General features: G+C 46.9%; 1 protein-coding gene and 1 long non-coding RNA gene across 4 annotated transcripts; one reads left to right on the top strand and one right to left on the bottom strand.

The window, feature by feature from the left end:
* The first annotated feature begins 306 nt into the window (after nucleotides 1–306).
* On the top strand, nucleotides 307–3,701 carry LOC103345237 (uncharacterized). 3 transcript variants are annotated; one of them, XR_011387641.1, is made up of 4 exons: nucleotides 307–445; nucleotides 683–1,225; nucleotides 2,185–2,293; nucleotides 3,239–3,701. It is a non-coding gene; the product is annotated as an uncharacterized lncRNA (long non-coding RNA). The 3 variants fall into 3 exon arrangements; XR_011387642.1 differs by lacking the exon at nucleotides 2,185–2,293; XR_011387640.1 differs by lacking the exon at nucleotides 2,185–2,293 and having other exon boundaries at nucleotides 3,155–3,701.
* Nucleotides 3,702–6,676: 2,975 nt separating this feature from the next.
* LOC103345238 (serine protease 58) lies at nucleotides 6,677–13,396 on the bottom strand. The gene is made up of 6 exons (XM_008248866.4): nucleotides 13,244–13,396; nucleotides 12,928–13,159; nucleotides 11,395–11,533; nucleotides 10,930–11,186; nucleotides 7,033–7,172; nucleotides 6,677–6,948 (listed from the first exon to the last, which is right to left on the bottom strand). Exons 2-6 carry the CDS (start codon nucleotides 12,965–12,967, stop codon nucleotides 6,799–6,801), a joined length of 726 nt encoding a protein of 241 aa, XP_008247088.1. The 5' UTR covers nucleotides 12,968–13,159; nucleotides 13,244–13,396; the 3' UTR covers nucleotides 6,677–6,798.
* Between the last annotated feature and the right edge of the window lie 120 nt (nucleotides 13,397–13,516).

Raw genomic sequence — 13,516 nt, 5'->3', positions numbered from 1 at the left:
ATGTCTGTCCAGCGCCACAACCATCAGTGGCTTGCACTGAGACGTTTGAATCCCTGGTGAAGGGTCGAGGCGCAGGTTGGGACCTCTGTTCTGGGACTATCGGAACACTGTTGGGAGGGTGCAGGGCCCAGTCCCTTCACTGCGTCCTCACTGCATGCAGCAGGTGTAGGCATGTACAGCTTGGTGCTCCGGAGGTGGGAGCACACTCTTGGGTTTGATGTCAGAGCGTCAGCAAGAAGATAAACAGGATGCTGGGTTTCCTGATAAAGTCCCGCCCCGAGGAGCTTCTGACTGTCAGCCACTGATCACCAGAGCCCAGGCGGGCTCCTGTTCTCTCACTTGGCTGGCCTCGTCCCACAGTCCTGCTGGAGAGAGACTGGGGGTCACAGAATGGTGCAGCTTCCCATTCTGTGTGGCTGGCTGCTTGTGGCTGCTGCGGATTCAGGTCAGACGGCAAGCTCAGGAGGGGAGAGGGGCCCAGTCGCGGGGTACCATGGGCAGTGGCTCCCTAACCCCTGCCCTGCCACAGCCACCCCAGGCATTACCCCTCACCCTGCCTTCTGCTCTCAGCAGTCTCCTGTCAGCATCAGTCTCTGGTCTCCCTCTGGAGGACTTAACTCACTTATTTCTCCCGAGGATGTCCACTCCATCGATCTTCGACTGGCCCTGCTGTGTATTTCAGATGCCGCTGCAAGCCTGGTGGAGCAAAGGCCCCGGTGGGTCCTCGTGCCCCGTGGACAGTCCAGGACCCTGCACTGCATCCTGAGGGATGCCCAGTACCCCTGGATGAGCTGGTACCAGCAGGATCTCCAGGGGCAGCTACAGAGTCTGGCCTCTCTGCGTAGTCCTGGGGATGAGGAGGCCGTATCCCGTCCTGGAGCAGATTACCTGGCTACACGGGTCAGTGACATGGAGCTGACGCTGCGTGTGGCCAACGTGACCCAGGGCAGAACTCTCTTCTGCACCTGCAGCAAAGACACAACGAGAAAGCTTCCTTGAGTATCTGAGTAAAAACCACATACATAGACGCCAAGCCCTCCTCCTCGGCTTGCAGGCCTCCTAAGCCTACTTCTCCACGTAGTCTGCCTTCCGGCCTCCTAACCACAAGAGATGACTTCTCCCTTTACCGTTCGTGAAACATTCTCTGCCCGAATAGCATAGCACTTTGACTCCAGTTCTGGGGGACTTGAGTACGGATCTTGGCACTATCACCTGCGAGCTTTGGGTAAGTCTCTCTTCTGCCCTGATCTAGTTCTGTGTCTATAAAATGCAGAAAGCACCTCCATCCAGCTCAGTGGGCTGGACAATACAACAGGGGAAGTCTTTAGAATAATGCAGTGGGATAGGACAAATGATCAACTGGCCCGGTGTTGCCCTCCGTGGGATGCATCTCTAACATACATGTTGTACACTGAGGCCAGTACCAGTCCTCAGAGAAGGATTGTGGAAATGCTGGGAGGTCAGAAAAGGGGAGGGCTGGATCTCTCAACACTGCACTCACAGCCCTGGAATTCACAGCCATCTTCCCTGTGAGACCCCATTCTCACTACTTACCCCACTTCAACTTCTTGCACCTCCGTCTCGAGCTGATCTTTTAAAGCGAAAAACTCAGGAAGGACCACAGAGTGCTTTCCCCACACTGAGCTGGAAAGCTGTGAGTCAGAACTGAGTCTGTGCATGGAATGAGGCCACCCACAGACAGGGGCAGACCTAGGAGACTCCGCCCCCAGGGCAAATTGGTGGGAACTAATGGGAAGGAGAGAGAGAGGGAGAGGAGGACGGGGAGCGGGAGGGGGAGAGAGAGGGAGAGGAAGAGGGAGAGAGAGAAACAAGGGCAAGAGAATGAGGCACAGGATCCCAAGCCCTGCAAAGGTGGGAGACAGGAAGAGCTATTGCAGCTAAGCCAGTCTGCTTCCGGCTGGAGCGTCTCTGTCCCGCAAGGTGCATACCAAGTGCTATAGCTGGAATATGAATTGGCCTCCAAGTTCATGAAGCTATTTAAACCCTAAAGTCATGTTCACGACACTAAGAAGGAGGAAACAATCCAGTTGCAGTGTTTAGGGGTTGGGCCTCGTGGAGCACCCTTAGGTCGCGGGGCCTTGTGCCCTCAGAAGCTAGTTCTTGGGAGGGGGTTGTGATAGAGGCTGGCGTTAGGCACGGCCATGCTCTCTTTCTGCTTCCTAGCTCGTTGTGGGACAGGTCCTCTCCACGCATGCCCCCACTGCTATCCGCCGGCCTCACCAGATGCCAAGCCATTGAGGCCACGCAGCCTTGGATTCCAACCCACCAAACGGTGAGCCTTCTCTCTGTTTTAAGGTAGTTGCCTGCGGCGCTTGGCTGCCGTGGTGAAAGCCCAATACTCCAAGTGAGCGTCAGCTGGGAAGCAGAGTCCTGGTGACAGGAGGCTCATCAAGGACGCCTCTGGCTCTGCTGGCGGCGCAGGGAGGAGGGCAGAGAAGCTGCAGGGCTGTTTCCTCAGCGCTTGCTGTGTGGGAAGGGATTTTGCCATCAGGGGGCACCGTCTGCCCGTGGTTCTCCAGGCTGTGTGCAGTGGACGGGTTGGGGTCCCACCAGGCTGTCAGGGCTGCGGCTTCCTTATTCTCCCCTTCCTTTCCTTGTCACCCCGTATGTCATCCCTGGCTCTGTTTTCCCACACAAGAGCTCCAGAGAGGAGAGCCTGTGATACTGGTTTGGCTCAGGGAGGGATGCCCAGACCACATTAGGTGTTGCCTCCCTTGTCCATATTCCTGATCTTTCCTAACATACAGTGTGCTGGTGAGAAAGACGGCCGTTCCTTGAAACATGGAACTCGGAGTTTCTTCCTAGAATGCACCTTGTATGGGAAATGGAGAATTTGGGATTAATCTCTTCATAGTTCTGCTTTGTTTTCACCATGACTATAAATTCTGAATATCAAACTTTGAGCTGCTTGTTACAGTTCATGGGGCCTCCTGTGTCAGTTTGCCAACAAGTTTAGCAGAGACCAGAAATGTCCCTAGACTTAGCTGCTTCTGCCGCTCATTTCCTTCCCTGGAGCGCCCAGGGGATCGCGGCTGCTGGGTTTGAGGGGAAGAAGCCAGCAGGATGGCAGCTCTTCCTGCACACTTCCAGGGTATAATCCTCTTTCCTCTCTCCATCTCCCCTCTCCTCCAAGCTCCAGAGGACACGATGGGGAGGCCTGAGCCTGGCACAGAGCCCTGCAGACACGTGCATACCTTTGTGTTCCCTCTTCCTTCAGGAAGGGCAGCTCTGGTTGCAAATATCATCGCCAGGAGAGCCAGAGTCAGAGGTGCCAAGATCAGAGGAGATGGCAGGTTGCAGGCCCTGGGCCCCTGCTGACCGCTTGTGAACACCCACAGCCAGCCTCTCCGTGGCTGGAGCCCTGGAGGCACCAGAGCTCTGAACACGCCTTTCCATCACTCCCTGGAGACCTACCAGAGGAATTCTGCTGCCCCGGACCACAAAGTGTGCCTTCCTGTCACTGCTTACCTGACGCCCTGGTGGTGGCACAGTGCAGGGCCCCAAACAGTCACAACCTGGTGGGTTTTGTCATCTCCTCATCCTTTGGAAAGAAATACTGATCTGGTGTGTGAGTCTCCTGTTTCATACATTACTAAAGTACATTGAAAAATAAAAAATGTACAACTTTAAAATGTATTATTTCATTATATATGTATATGTATGTATGTATACACTGTGGAATGACCATCACATTTAAGCTAACTAATGTATCCATCACCTCATCTTTTTATGTTTATTGGTGGGAAATCTTTACATCCACCCAATTTATAATACACAATACAGTAGTCTTCATGGTAGCCACTGTGTTGTACATTAGATACTTAGAGCTTATTAATCTTGCATAACTCAAATTTTGTATTCATTAACATCTCCTCATCTCCCCCTCCTTAAACCTATGGCAACCACTATTCTAATCTCTTCTCCTGCTTCTAAGAATTTGACAGTTTTAGGTTCAATATATCACTGAGATAGACCATGCTGTTTGTCTTATATTGTTGCAAATGGCAGCAATACCTTCCTTTCTACAGCTGAATAATGTTCCAGTGCACTCATATGTGTGTATATGTGTGATGGAAATTTAGATCGTGTCCATATCTTGGCTATGGGGAACGATGCTGCAATGAATATCAGGATGCAGTCATCTGTCTGAGACGCTAATTTCATTTTTTTGGCTATTTACCTATAAGTGGGAATTCTGGGTTATGTGGTTGTTTTAAGTTTTTTATGAACCTCTACACTGTTTTCCATAATTGAAAATGTTTTATATGCCTGCTAACAGTGCACAAGTGCTTTCTTTTCTTCACATTCTTGCCAATGCTTGTTATCTTTCTTCTTTTCCTTAATAGCTAATACAGCAGGACTGAGGTGAGGTGATTTGGATTTGCATTTCCCTAGCATTTGCAAGGCTGAGCTTTGAATTTTTGCAGGGCTTTGTTTGATCTATTTGTACCAATGACAAGTGTACTACTGAGATAGCAAAAGGTGCCCTGAGGGAATCTAAGAGAACTCTTAGGATACAGTTCAGTCACGATATCTGATTGTTCTCTTTCCTGAGGTTAACAATTCATATGGCTTTCTTGAAAGTGTGTGCTGCTCTGCTCTGATCGGCACTGAGAAGGAACAAGATGGGAGGGTGGAGAATCAACTCTTGGGGAGAAGTATCACCTAACGCAATGAGATTTTTGCAGGGCGAGGCTAGAGTAGGAGAATAATTGTTCTCCATGAGAATTCTCACTAAAATGCTCTTCTTCAGAAGAGTTTAAAAAATCACACGGACAGGATGATTTGGTCTGAAGTCTTCCTTCATCTTTCTGAATGTTTGTCTGATGGCTTCATAAACAAAGTGAATAATGGGGTCAAATATGGGTATACCTGTCCTGGATAGCTCAGGCTTACTGTACATCTAACCTGACTACTGCCACTGTTGTAAACCCAATTTGCCAGTGTGAATGCCCAAACTCAGCTCAATATAGAATGGATATATTACAGTCTTCAAGGTGTCCCATCAGCCAGGTGGTAATAGACAGTCCCCTTCCATCACAGAGGAAGTATCTTTGAAATATGAAAAGACACGGGCCGGCGCCGCGGCTCACTAGGCTAATCCTCTGCCTAGCGGCGCCGGCACACCGGGTTCTAGTCCCGGTCGGGGCGCTGGATTCTGTCCCGGTTGCCCCTCTTCCAGGCCAGCTCTCTGCTGTGGCCAGGGAGTGCAGTGGAGGATGGCCCAGGTGCTTGGGCCCTGCACCCCATGGGAGACCAGGAAAAGCACCTGGCTCCTGGCTCCTGCCATCGGATCAGCATGGTGCACCAGCTGCAGCGCGCTGGCCGCGGCGGCCATTGGAGGGTGAACCAACGGCAAAGGAAGACCTTTCTCTCTGTCTCTCTCTCTCACTGTCCACTCTGCCTGTCAAAAAAAAAAAAAAAAAAAAGAAAAAAGAAAAAAAAGAAATATGAAAAGACACATTCTGGACTGGGACTTGCTTTGTTCTGGCGTCATCACTGTCCTGGCGTTCTCAAACTACCAAAATGTCTTATTATTACACACAAAATGCATGTGTTTGCAGCCAAGGAAGTCACCTCCAGTGCTAGCAGTGAGGCCCGTGGGTGGTGCCAATGCTTTAAGTTTATCACCAAAATTAGCTGGCCTTACATGATATCAATATGGTCTTTCTGAAACCAGTACAAACTCAGTCAAGGAAAAGTCTTCAAAGGCGAGATGCCCTACTTAATGCTCTTCATCTCTCCCATAACTAAAATTTCAGTTAACATAATAAGCAAGTCGTAGATCTCACAATTACACTTAATCTTTCCAACACAAAATACCAGCACTGTGGGTTAGGGTTGACTCGTCTGGTGATTGCAGAGCCCTTGTGAGAACAGAATTTACTGAGGCTTTGCACGTGCTTCCTTTGAGGGCGTCCCTTCTCCCTGCACTGGGCTGAACGTCTCCTGCACTCCATGGGCAGCAGCCACCACCTGAAATCCTTTGTTTCTCTATGTTTAGCCCTCACCCAAAAGAAACTCCTCTTTTAAAAGCGTCAGCTAAAATTCTCTGGTGGGGACTGAAGTTGCAGAAGTAAGGTGAAACTAGGAGGAAGGAAGGAAGAAAAATGCTACAACGACAATCCGGAGGGTGGAATCCTGGGGCAGCTGGATTACAAGTGCGAATACACAGAGTAAACGTGAGTCTGTCCTCAACGCCCTGTTTTTGTCTGCTATGTCATAAGCTCCTGGTCATGTCTCAAGCTGGCACCCAGAATCCTGCAAAATGAGTGACAAGAATCTATCTCTACCCGTTGAGAGTTGCCTGGACAAGCAAATACCAAGTGCAATACCTCCCACAGTCTCCACCCTTAAATCCTTTCCCCGATCTGTGCTTCTATGTGGGTCACTCCTTGTCAGACTTCCTTTTCCAAACACATGTATTTAAGTCACCCAAAACACATGTTGTCTAATTTAGTGCAAATAATAGGAGGTTTGGCAGCCAGAACAGCGATGGAGTGGGCTTCCCTCCCCCTGTCCCCACCACATGCCAGTTGTCAATTTGTTAGAATAAAATCCTCATGTCATAAAATGCCACGTCCAAGGAGTTTTGTTTCTCATCTTCATTTACAAAGGAATGCAACGAGCCATGCTCAATCAGCATTCTCTTCAACAGAAGTGAGACAGACACTCATGGTCCAATTCAGTTTAATTCAAGTTGGCACCCACCAAGTTGAATTCTAGGCTGGCCATGAGGACAGGATGCTGCAGGGCCCAGAATTCCTGCTTGGGAGCTCAGTTGCTGTGGATTGTGTTCCTAATCCAGGTCATGTAGTGAAAGATGTTGGTATAGATGCCAACATCAGCTCTCAAAATACATCCATCTGCATAAGTCAGGATTCCATGAAGTACCCCATTGCAGACTGCGGGGGCAGCTGAGACTTCCTGCCAGGAAATTGGAAAGTAGATCACCTTTCTGGCAAAAGGTAGGAGGAACAAAAGGAGGACATCAAGGAACGGGGCTGTTACCTTGCAGGGCAGCCTCCTTCCTGGCACAATGCCCACACAAAACATGCCTTCCGTGATCTTGTGAGACTTATAGGCATCGCGACACTCCGATTTGGAGATAACCGAGACGTTCACGTTCTGCAGCGAGTCAGGCTCCTTGGCTATAAGAAAAAGAGAAATTGACCTTCTTTAAGAATTCTCTTAGGGAACAAATCTTCCCTGTCTCTCCTTGCTTTCCTTCTTTTGTCAGAAAGGAAAAGAGACCAGACACAGAGAAAGATCAGAACCGGCAGTTAGGACACGCAGGACACTGGAGGTTATCAGATTAGCAATTTCTTAGGATACCAGTGTCCGTTTCCTTACGAAAGTCATTAAAGTTGTTGAAGTTATATGTAAACATGAGACGTTCCTGAAAGAACATGAAACAAATTGCTTCAATTTTTTCCAGTCATTTACACATTTAAAGACTTTCCTTTGACATGGAAGTCAGAGTTTGAAGGAAATTGGAGATATCCAACTTAGCTTTTCATTTCTTAGGTCAAAAATAAAAGTATTCATTTAAAAAATCTCAAAAATCAATTTTCTTAAGACTGTGTAACTAGTAAGTGGCAAAAAACTACAATTTAAAATTGAGTGTGCTGGGGCAGGCATTTGGCACAGTAGTTAAACTGACACTTGGGACACTTTCATCCCATATCAGAGTGCCTGGGGTTGAATCCACTCCTGACTCCAGCTTCCTGCTGATGAAAACCAGGAGAGGCAGCAGATGGTAGTTCAAGGACTTAGAACCTGCCGCCTCCATGAGAGACCTGGATTCAGTTCCTGGCTCCTGGTTCCAGCCTGGCCCAGCCTTCCTGTCGTAGGCATTGTGGAGTGGACTTCTTTCTCCTTCTTTCTCTCTGTGTGCCTCTCTGCCTTTCAAATCAATAAATAAAATAAAACTTTTTTAAAAAGTTGAGTATCTGATTCCTAATTTAAATTCTTTCCTTGGTATGGTCTAAAAATACTGTGAACTGTGTATATCCATGAAAAGTTTCAAATGGCAGATATTCCATTCTGAAAGAAAATGGAGAAAACAAGAACCAAGTTGCATCAATAATGTTGTGTCATTTTGTTTTCTCTACTGAAGGTGTGTGTTTATTTTAACATATTATTATTTATTTATTTATATTTTATTTATTTATATAAATATACATTATATAATGTATAAAATATATATTATTTATATATAAATATAATTATATATAATTATATATTATTTACAAAATATATTAAATAATATATTTTATATATTATTTATATATAAATATATATTTATATATTTATTTTCTAATCCAGAAATAATTTCATAATTCTACATTTCTTTAGGCAGTAGTTCTTTAGGAAATGTTTATTTAACTGAACCAGATCAAAATAAGTTGTGATTTTTTTATAGCCACATCTCTTTTTGACTCAAGTGGCATAACCCAGAGGAACCAAACATTGCTAAGTAGAAAAACAAAACAAAGCAAAAAAAATTAAATGACCTACAAAGGACAAATAATTTCTACTTCTTGATGTAATAAAGAAAATGTACCCCCCAAGTTCTGAAGCCTTAGCTAAATAGTAGTTAACAAAAAATTGGCAAAGTGTAGAACTGCCCTGGCTGCTATAGAAAGTAGAGAGGGATGGATCTAAAAGGCTGATGAAAAATCAGTCTCTTTTCCATACAATGGTGTCAGTTGTGTGATGAATGACACTTGCATACTCAAATAAACTTACTCATGAATAAAGTTGCACTCATAAATCTTCATAAGGAACACATCATTATTCTATCTTGGTGATAGCTAATCAACTTCTCTCCCCTAATACTCACTATTAACAATTGACAGCTACAGGCAGTTAATTAGGGATTGTATAAGCACTTTGAGATGAGGTGGCAGGCAGACAGGGACTTAGAAAGCAAAGCTATCTTATGTTGCTCAAAGTCTGTTCATGAGATTTGCAATTAGAGACATAGGAGAAAGCTTAGTATCTTGTTCAGTATTTTCAAATTATATATAGAAGACTTTACTAGCAATGATAATGGCAATCTCTTGTCAGTTTTAAGATTTATTTATTTGTATTTAAAAGACAAAATGACAGAGAAAGAAGGAGAGACACTCAGAGAGAAAGCATCCATCTTCTGGTTCCCTCTCTGAATGTCCTGGACTGGATCGGGTTGAAGTCAGGAGCCTAGAACGACATCTGGGTCTCTCACATGGGTGACAGGGGCCCAACTGCCTGGGCCACCTCTGCTGCCTGCCATATGCAATAGCAGGAAGTTGGATCAGACGCAGAGCAGTCAAGACACAAACAAGTGCCCAGTTGTCTGTTTTCTGAATAAATAAATAATGTGGAGTGTGTTGACTCAAAACTCTTGGGGTTTGGCTTGGCAGTTCAGACGCGGCTTGGCATGCCCATGTCCCCTGCGGGCGTGCTTGGGTTGAGTCCTGGCTCTGTCCTGTCTCCAGCTTCCTTCTAATGCAGGCACGGGGTGCAGCAGGTGGTTGCTGTGTAGTTTGCTCCCTAACACTCATGGGGGAGACCCAGACTCGTTCCCAGGTTTGGCTTCATTCTTGCTCAGTCCTGGCTGCTGTGGGTATTTAGGGAAGTGAATCAGTGAATGGGAACATACTTTCTTTTTCTCTCCTTCATAAACACATACACACAAGCATATAGAGTTTTAAAATGTTTGTTTCAAAAATATTTTTCCTCTGCTTTTAACTAGGTATCCCTACTGCAATCTTTCAAAAGGCAATTCTGATTTAACACAATAGTATGTATTTCTTAGGTGTAGTAAGTTAATATTTATCTCTTGATTCTTATGAGGCTTTTAGCTGATTTATTGCTTGAAATCGCTTGAAAACACCTGATATAGCATTGCGTCTCATTTGAGAGTCAAGGAAACTGATGCCCCAGCTGAAAATAACCTGGTGTCTCACAGAAAACTAGTAATAGAATACAAAAGGCTTGTTTCCACTGGAACCACTTGCATCATCCATGGAATCAAAGAAGACAGAAAGCTACTATGTGGAAACACATTTGAAGGTTTTTCAATGGTGCACAAGAAAAGAGAAAACAGATGAGAAAGATGATTGAAGATATTAGAAGACAGCCTTGCTGGGTGGAATTTCAGAAGTTAAGCGTACAGAAGATTGGGGCTGGTCTTGTGCTGTACTGAATTAAGCTGCTGCTTGTGACGCTGGCATCCTAAATGGGTGCTGGTTCGAGTCCTTACTGTTCCACTCCCTGTGCCTGGAAAAGCAGTGGAAGATGGCCCAACTGTTTGGGTTCCATACCCACATGGGAGACCTGGATGAAACTCCTGGTTCCTGGCTTTGGCCTGGCACAGCACTGGCCATTGCAGCTGCTGGGGGAGTGACCCAGCAAATGGAAGACTCTACAACTCTGCCTTTACGTAAATAAATCTTTTTAAAAATGAGTTCAGGGCCGGCGCCGCGGCTCACTAGGCTAATCCTCCACCTGTGGCACCGGCACACCGGGTTCTAGTCCCGGTCCGGGCGCCGGATGCTGTCCCGGTTGCCCCTCTTCCAGGCCAGCTCTCTGCTGTGGCCCAGGAGTGCAGTGGAGGATGGCCCAAGTGTTTGGGCCCTGCACCCCATGGGAGACCAGGATAAGTACCTGGCTCCTGCCATTGGATCAGCGCGGTGCGCCAGCCACAGCGCACCGGCCGTGGCGGCCACTGGAGGGTGAACCAACGGCAAAAGGAAGACCTTTCTCTCTGTCTCTCTCTCTCACTGTCCACTCTGCCTGTCAAAAAATAAATAAATAAAAAATAAAAATAAAAAAATGAGTTCAGAAGACAATAGAAGCATGTTTCAATTCTGGGGAACATCATCTCAAAGCCAACAGACACATGGAACACCTTGCACTCACATTCGTCACATATGTTGTAGGCCCAGGTGGAGACAGTGCACATGGTATTCACAGGGGCAAGTCGGTAGGGCAAGTTGACCACGTTCACATAATCACTGGGTTCAATCACTCTGTTCAGCTTGATCAACATGAGGTCATAATCAGAAGAAGAAACTGAGAAATACGGGTGGTGGATCATCTTCTCATAGCCAGCGACTTGCACATCACTTTCTTCCGTGTCTGCTGGGATTGTAAGCCCCAACATCACCTGAAGCTTCCTGGAACAACATGGATGTTCAGAGGAATCTTTGTAGATGGCATCTTCATTGTCATGGCTCTTCACCCTCCCAACAGACGTTTTCTCTGCCACTGGGTGTCCCCCCAAAAGTGTTCTGAATCCCCTGTAATTGGGAGATGGCTGCAGGCAAGGGTCAAGTGTGTGTCCCACCTGCAAACTCAGAGTGGCTTTGAAGGCTTAAGACTCACGGTAGGTTGCAGTGTGCGGCTGTGAGCACCCAAAGTGGGTGGATCAGGACCCCGGTGCAGGGCAAGTAGTCAGACTTCAAGTAGACCAAGTAGGGTGGAGTGAAGCCAGTTGTATAATCTGGATTAAAGGCAAAGGAAACTGGAAAGAGAGGCAGAGACAAGACATTGTGAGATTTTTCAGTAATCACTAGAAAAACCAAAGGAAATATTTTAATACGTTCCAAATTCCCTCACTCTTCTCTAGCACTTTTATCTAAAAACTAAATCTATAAAAGGACTTACTTCATTGCCTTTGTAGAACATGAAGAGAGTGATGTTTACTCCTTTAAGTTTGGCAATAAATATTCTCCAAATTGAAACACAAGCTTTCTTTTTTCTTTTTTTTTTTTTTTTTTGACAGGCAGAGTGGACAGTGAGAGAGAGAGACAGAGAGAAAAGTCTTCCTTTGCCGTTGGTTCACCCTCCAATGGCCGCCGCGGCCAGCGCGCTGCGGCCGGCGCACCACACTGATCCGATGGCAGGAGCCAGGAGCCAGGTGCTTTTCCTGGTCTCCCATGGGGTGCAGGGCCCAAGCACCTGGGCCATCCTCCACTGCACTCCCTGGCCACAGCAGAGAGCTGGCCTGGAAGAGGGGCAACTGGGACAGAATCTGGCGCCCCGACCGGGACTAGAACCCGGGGTGCCAGCGCCACTAGGCGGAGGATTAGCCTAGTGAGCCGCGGCGCCGGCCCGAAACACAAGCTTTCTTATATACCTTCCACAATTGCATGAATAATGTGTTAAATCCACTCATCTTTTAAAAATTTTACAACTTTAAAATGTTTTAAATAGTCTTATACTTTCTCGGGGCTGGTGCTGTGGTGCAGTGGGTTAATTCTCCGCCTGTAGCACTGGCATTCCATGTGGTGCCGGTTCTAATCTCAGCTGCTCCTCTTCTGATCCAGCTCTCTGCTATGGCCTGGGAAAGCATTAGAAGATGGCCCAAGTCCTTGGGCCCCTGTGCCCATGTGGGAGACCTGGAAGAGGCTCTGGCTCCTGGCTTCAGGTCGGTGTAGCTCCAGCCGTTGTGGCCATTTAGGGAGTGAACCAGCGGATGGAAGACCTCACTCTCTGTCTCTCCCTCTCACTGTCTGTAACTCTACCTCTCAAATAAATAAATAAAAAATCTTTAAAAAAAGTTCTTATACTTTCTCCCAACAACAACGTATGCTGGAATGATATAAGTGTCATTATAAGAATAATAAAATGCTAATGAAGTCTAAGAAGGGAAACCATGCATTCACTCTGCAAATAAAACAAGGAACACCTAGCGTCCACGGCTCTCCTAAAAGCCCGCACATGCCATCAAGCTGAGGAGAGTCAGGTAGGCAGTGTCACAGGAGCAAATACGGCAGGGACAGTGACAGTGGCAAGGGGCAGAGAACCAACCCCACACTTGAAGTCTGGGGCAGGGTCTCCTGTCTTGATACATCTGCCACGCTTTCCCCAGGATTTCTATTTGGGGAGGAAAGAGACCAATGTGCAGACACTCACCAGGCAGGTTCAAGAGAGCCCAGAGGAGGATATACTTCATGATGATGTCTTTCCAAGGTATGTGGTTCAGCTCAGGATCTGTTGAAGTGTGTGGAGAAGGCAGAGAAAGAAACCAAGTGAGAAAAATCAAGAAGGGGTCCTAGAGCTGGAAAAATATATATCTGCTGATCTCTTTACTGGTGGGACTGCTCCAGCAAAGGTGTCGTTCAGTCGGATGATGGGGCGGTGTCATCTGTCAGAGAAACAAGAACAGAGGTCAGAGGTCAGTGATACAGGAGATAACGGTTCTAGAATTCAGAGCAAAACATGACTTAACCTGAGAGTTGAAGTTTGCTGAGTCTCCACAGCACCCCTGTCTCTGGTCTCCCCCTTGTCAAACCCTGAGGGAGGTCCCTCTCTGAGCTACATGTAGGGTACTGACCGCTCCCACCTCTGTGATGCTAGCCCCCACTTGTGTGACACTGCTGTTCATCTCCAGGGGACAGAGCCCAGCCTGCTGGCGCTGACTTTGCTCTCTCTTTGCCTGACATCAACTTCTCTTTTAAATGTGTTGGTCCCTTCACGTCACTACTCATCCTTTATTTAAACC

Source organism: Oryctolagus cuniculus, chromosome 3 (genome assembly GCF_964237555.1).
Source record: "Oryctolagus cuniculus chromosome 3, mOryCun1.1, whole genome shotgun sequence".
NCBI lineage: Eukaryota > Metazoa > Chordata > Mammalia > Lagomorpha > Leporidae > Oryctolagus > Oryctolagus cuniculus.
Note: the sequence above shows the minus strand (reverse complement) of the source record. Positions and strands in the feature narration are given on the sequence as shown.

Excerpts from the sequence above, each read along its gene's own strand:
- LOC103345238 (XM_008248866.4), bottom strand. The coding sequence starts at position 12,967 with ATGAAGTATATCCTCCTCTGGGCTCTCTTGAACCTGCCTG. Across the intron at positions 11,534-12,927 it reads GGCTCTCTTGAACCTGCCTG|TTTCCTTTGCCTTTAATCCA; the intron begins GTGAGTGTCTGC and ends CTCTCTTTCCAG. Across the intron at positions 7,173-10,929 it reads CTACAACATATGTGACGAAT|CCAAGGAGCCTGACTCGCTG; the intron begins GTGAGTGCAAGG and ends TTTTTCTTATAG.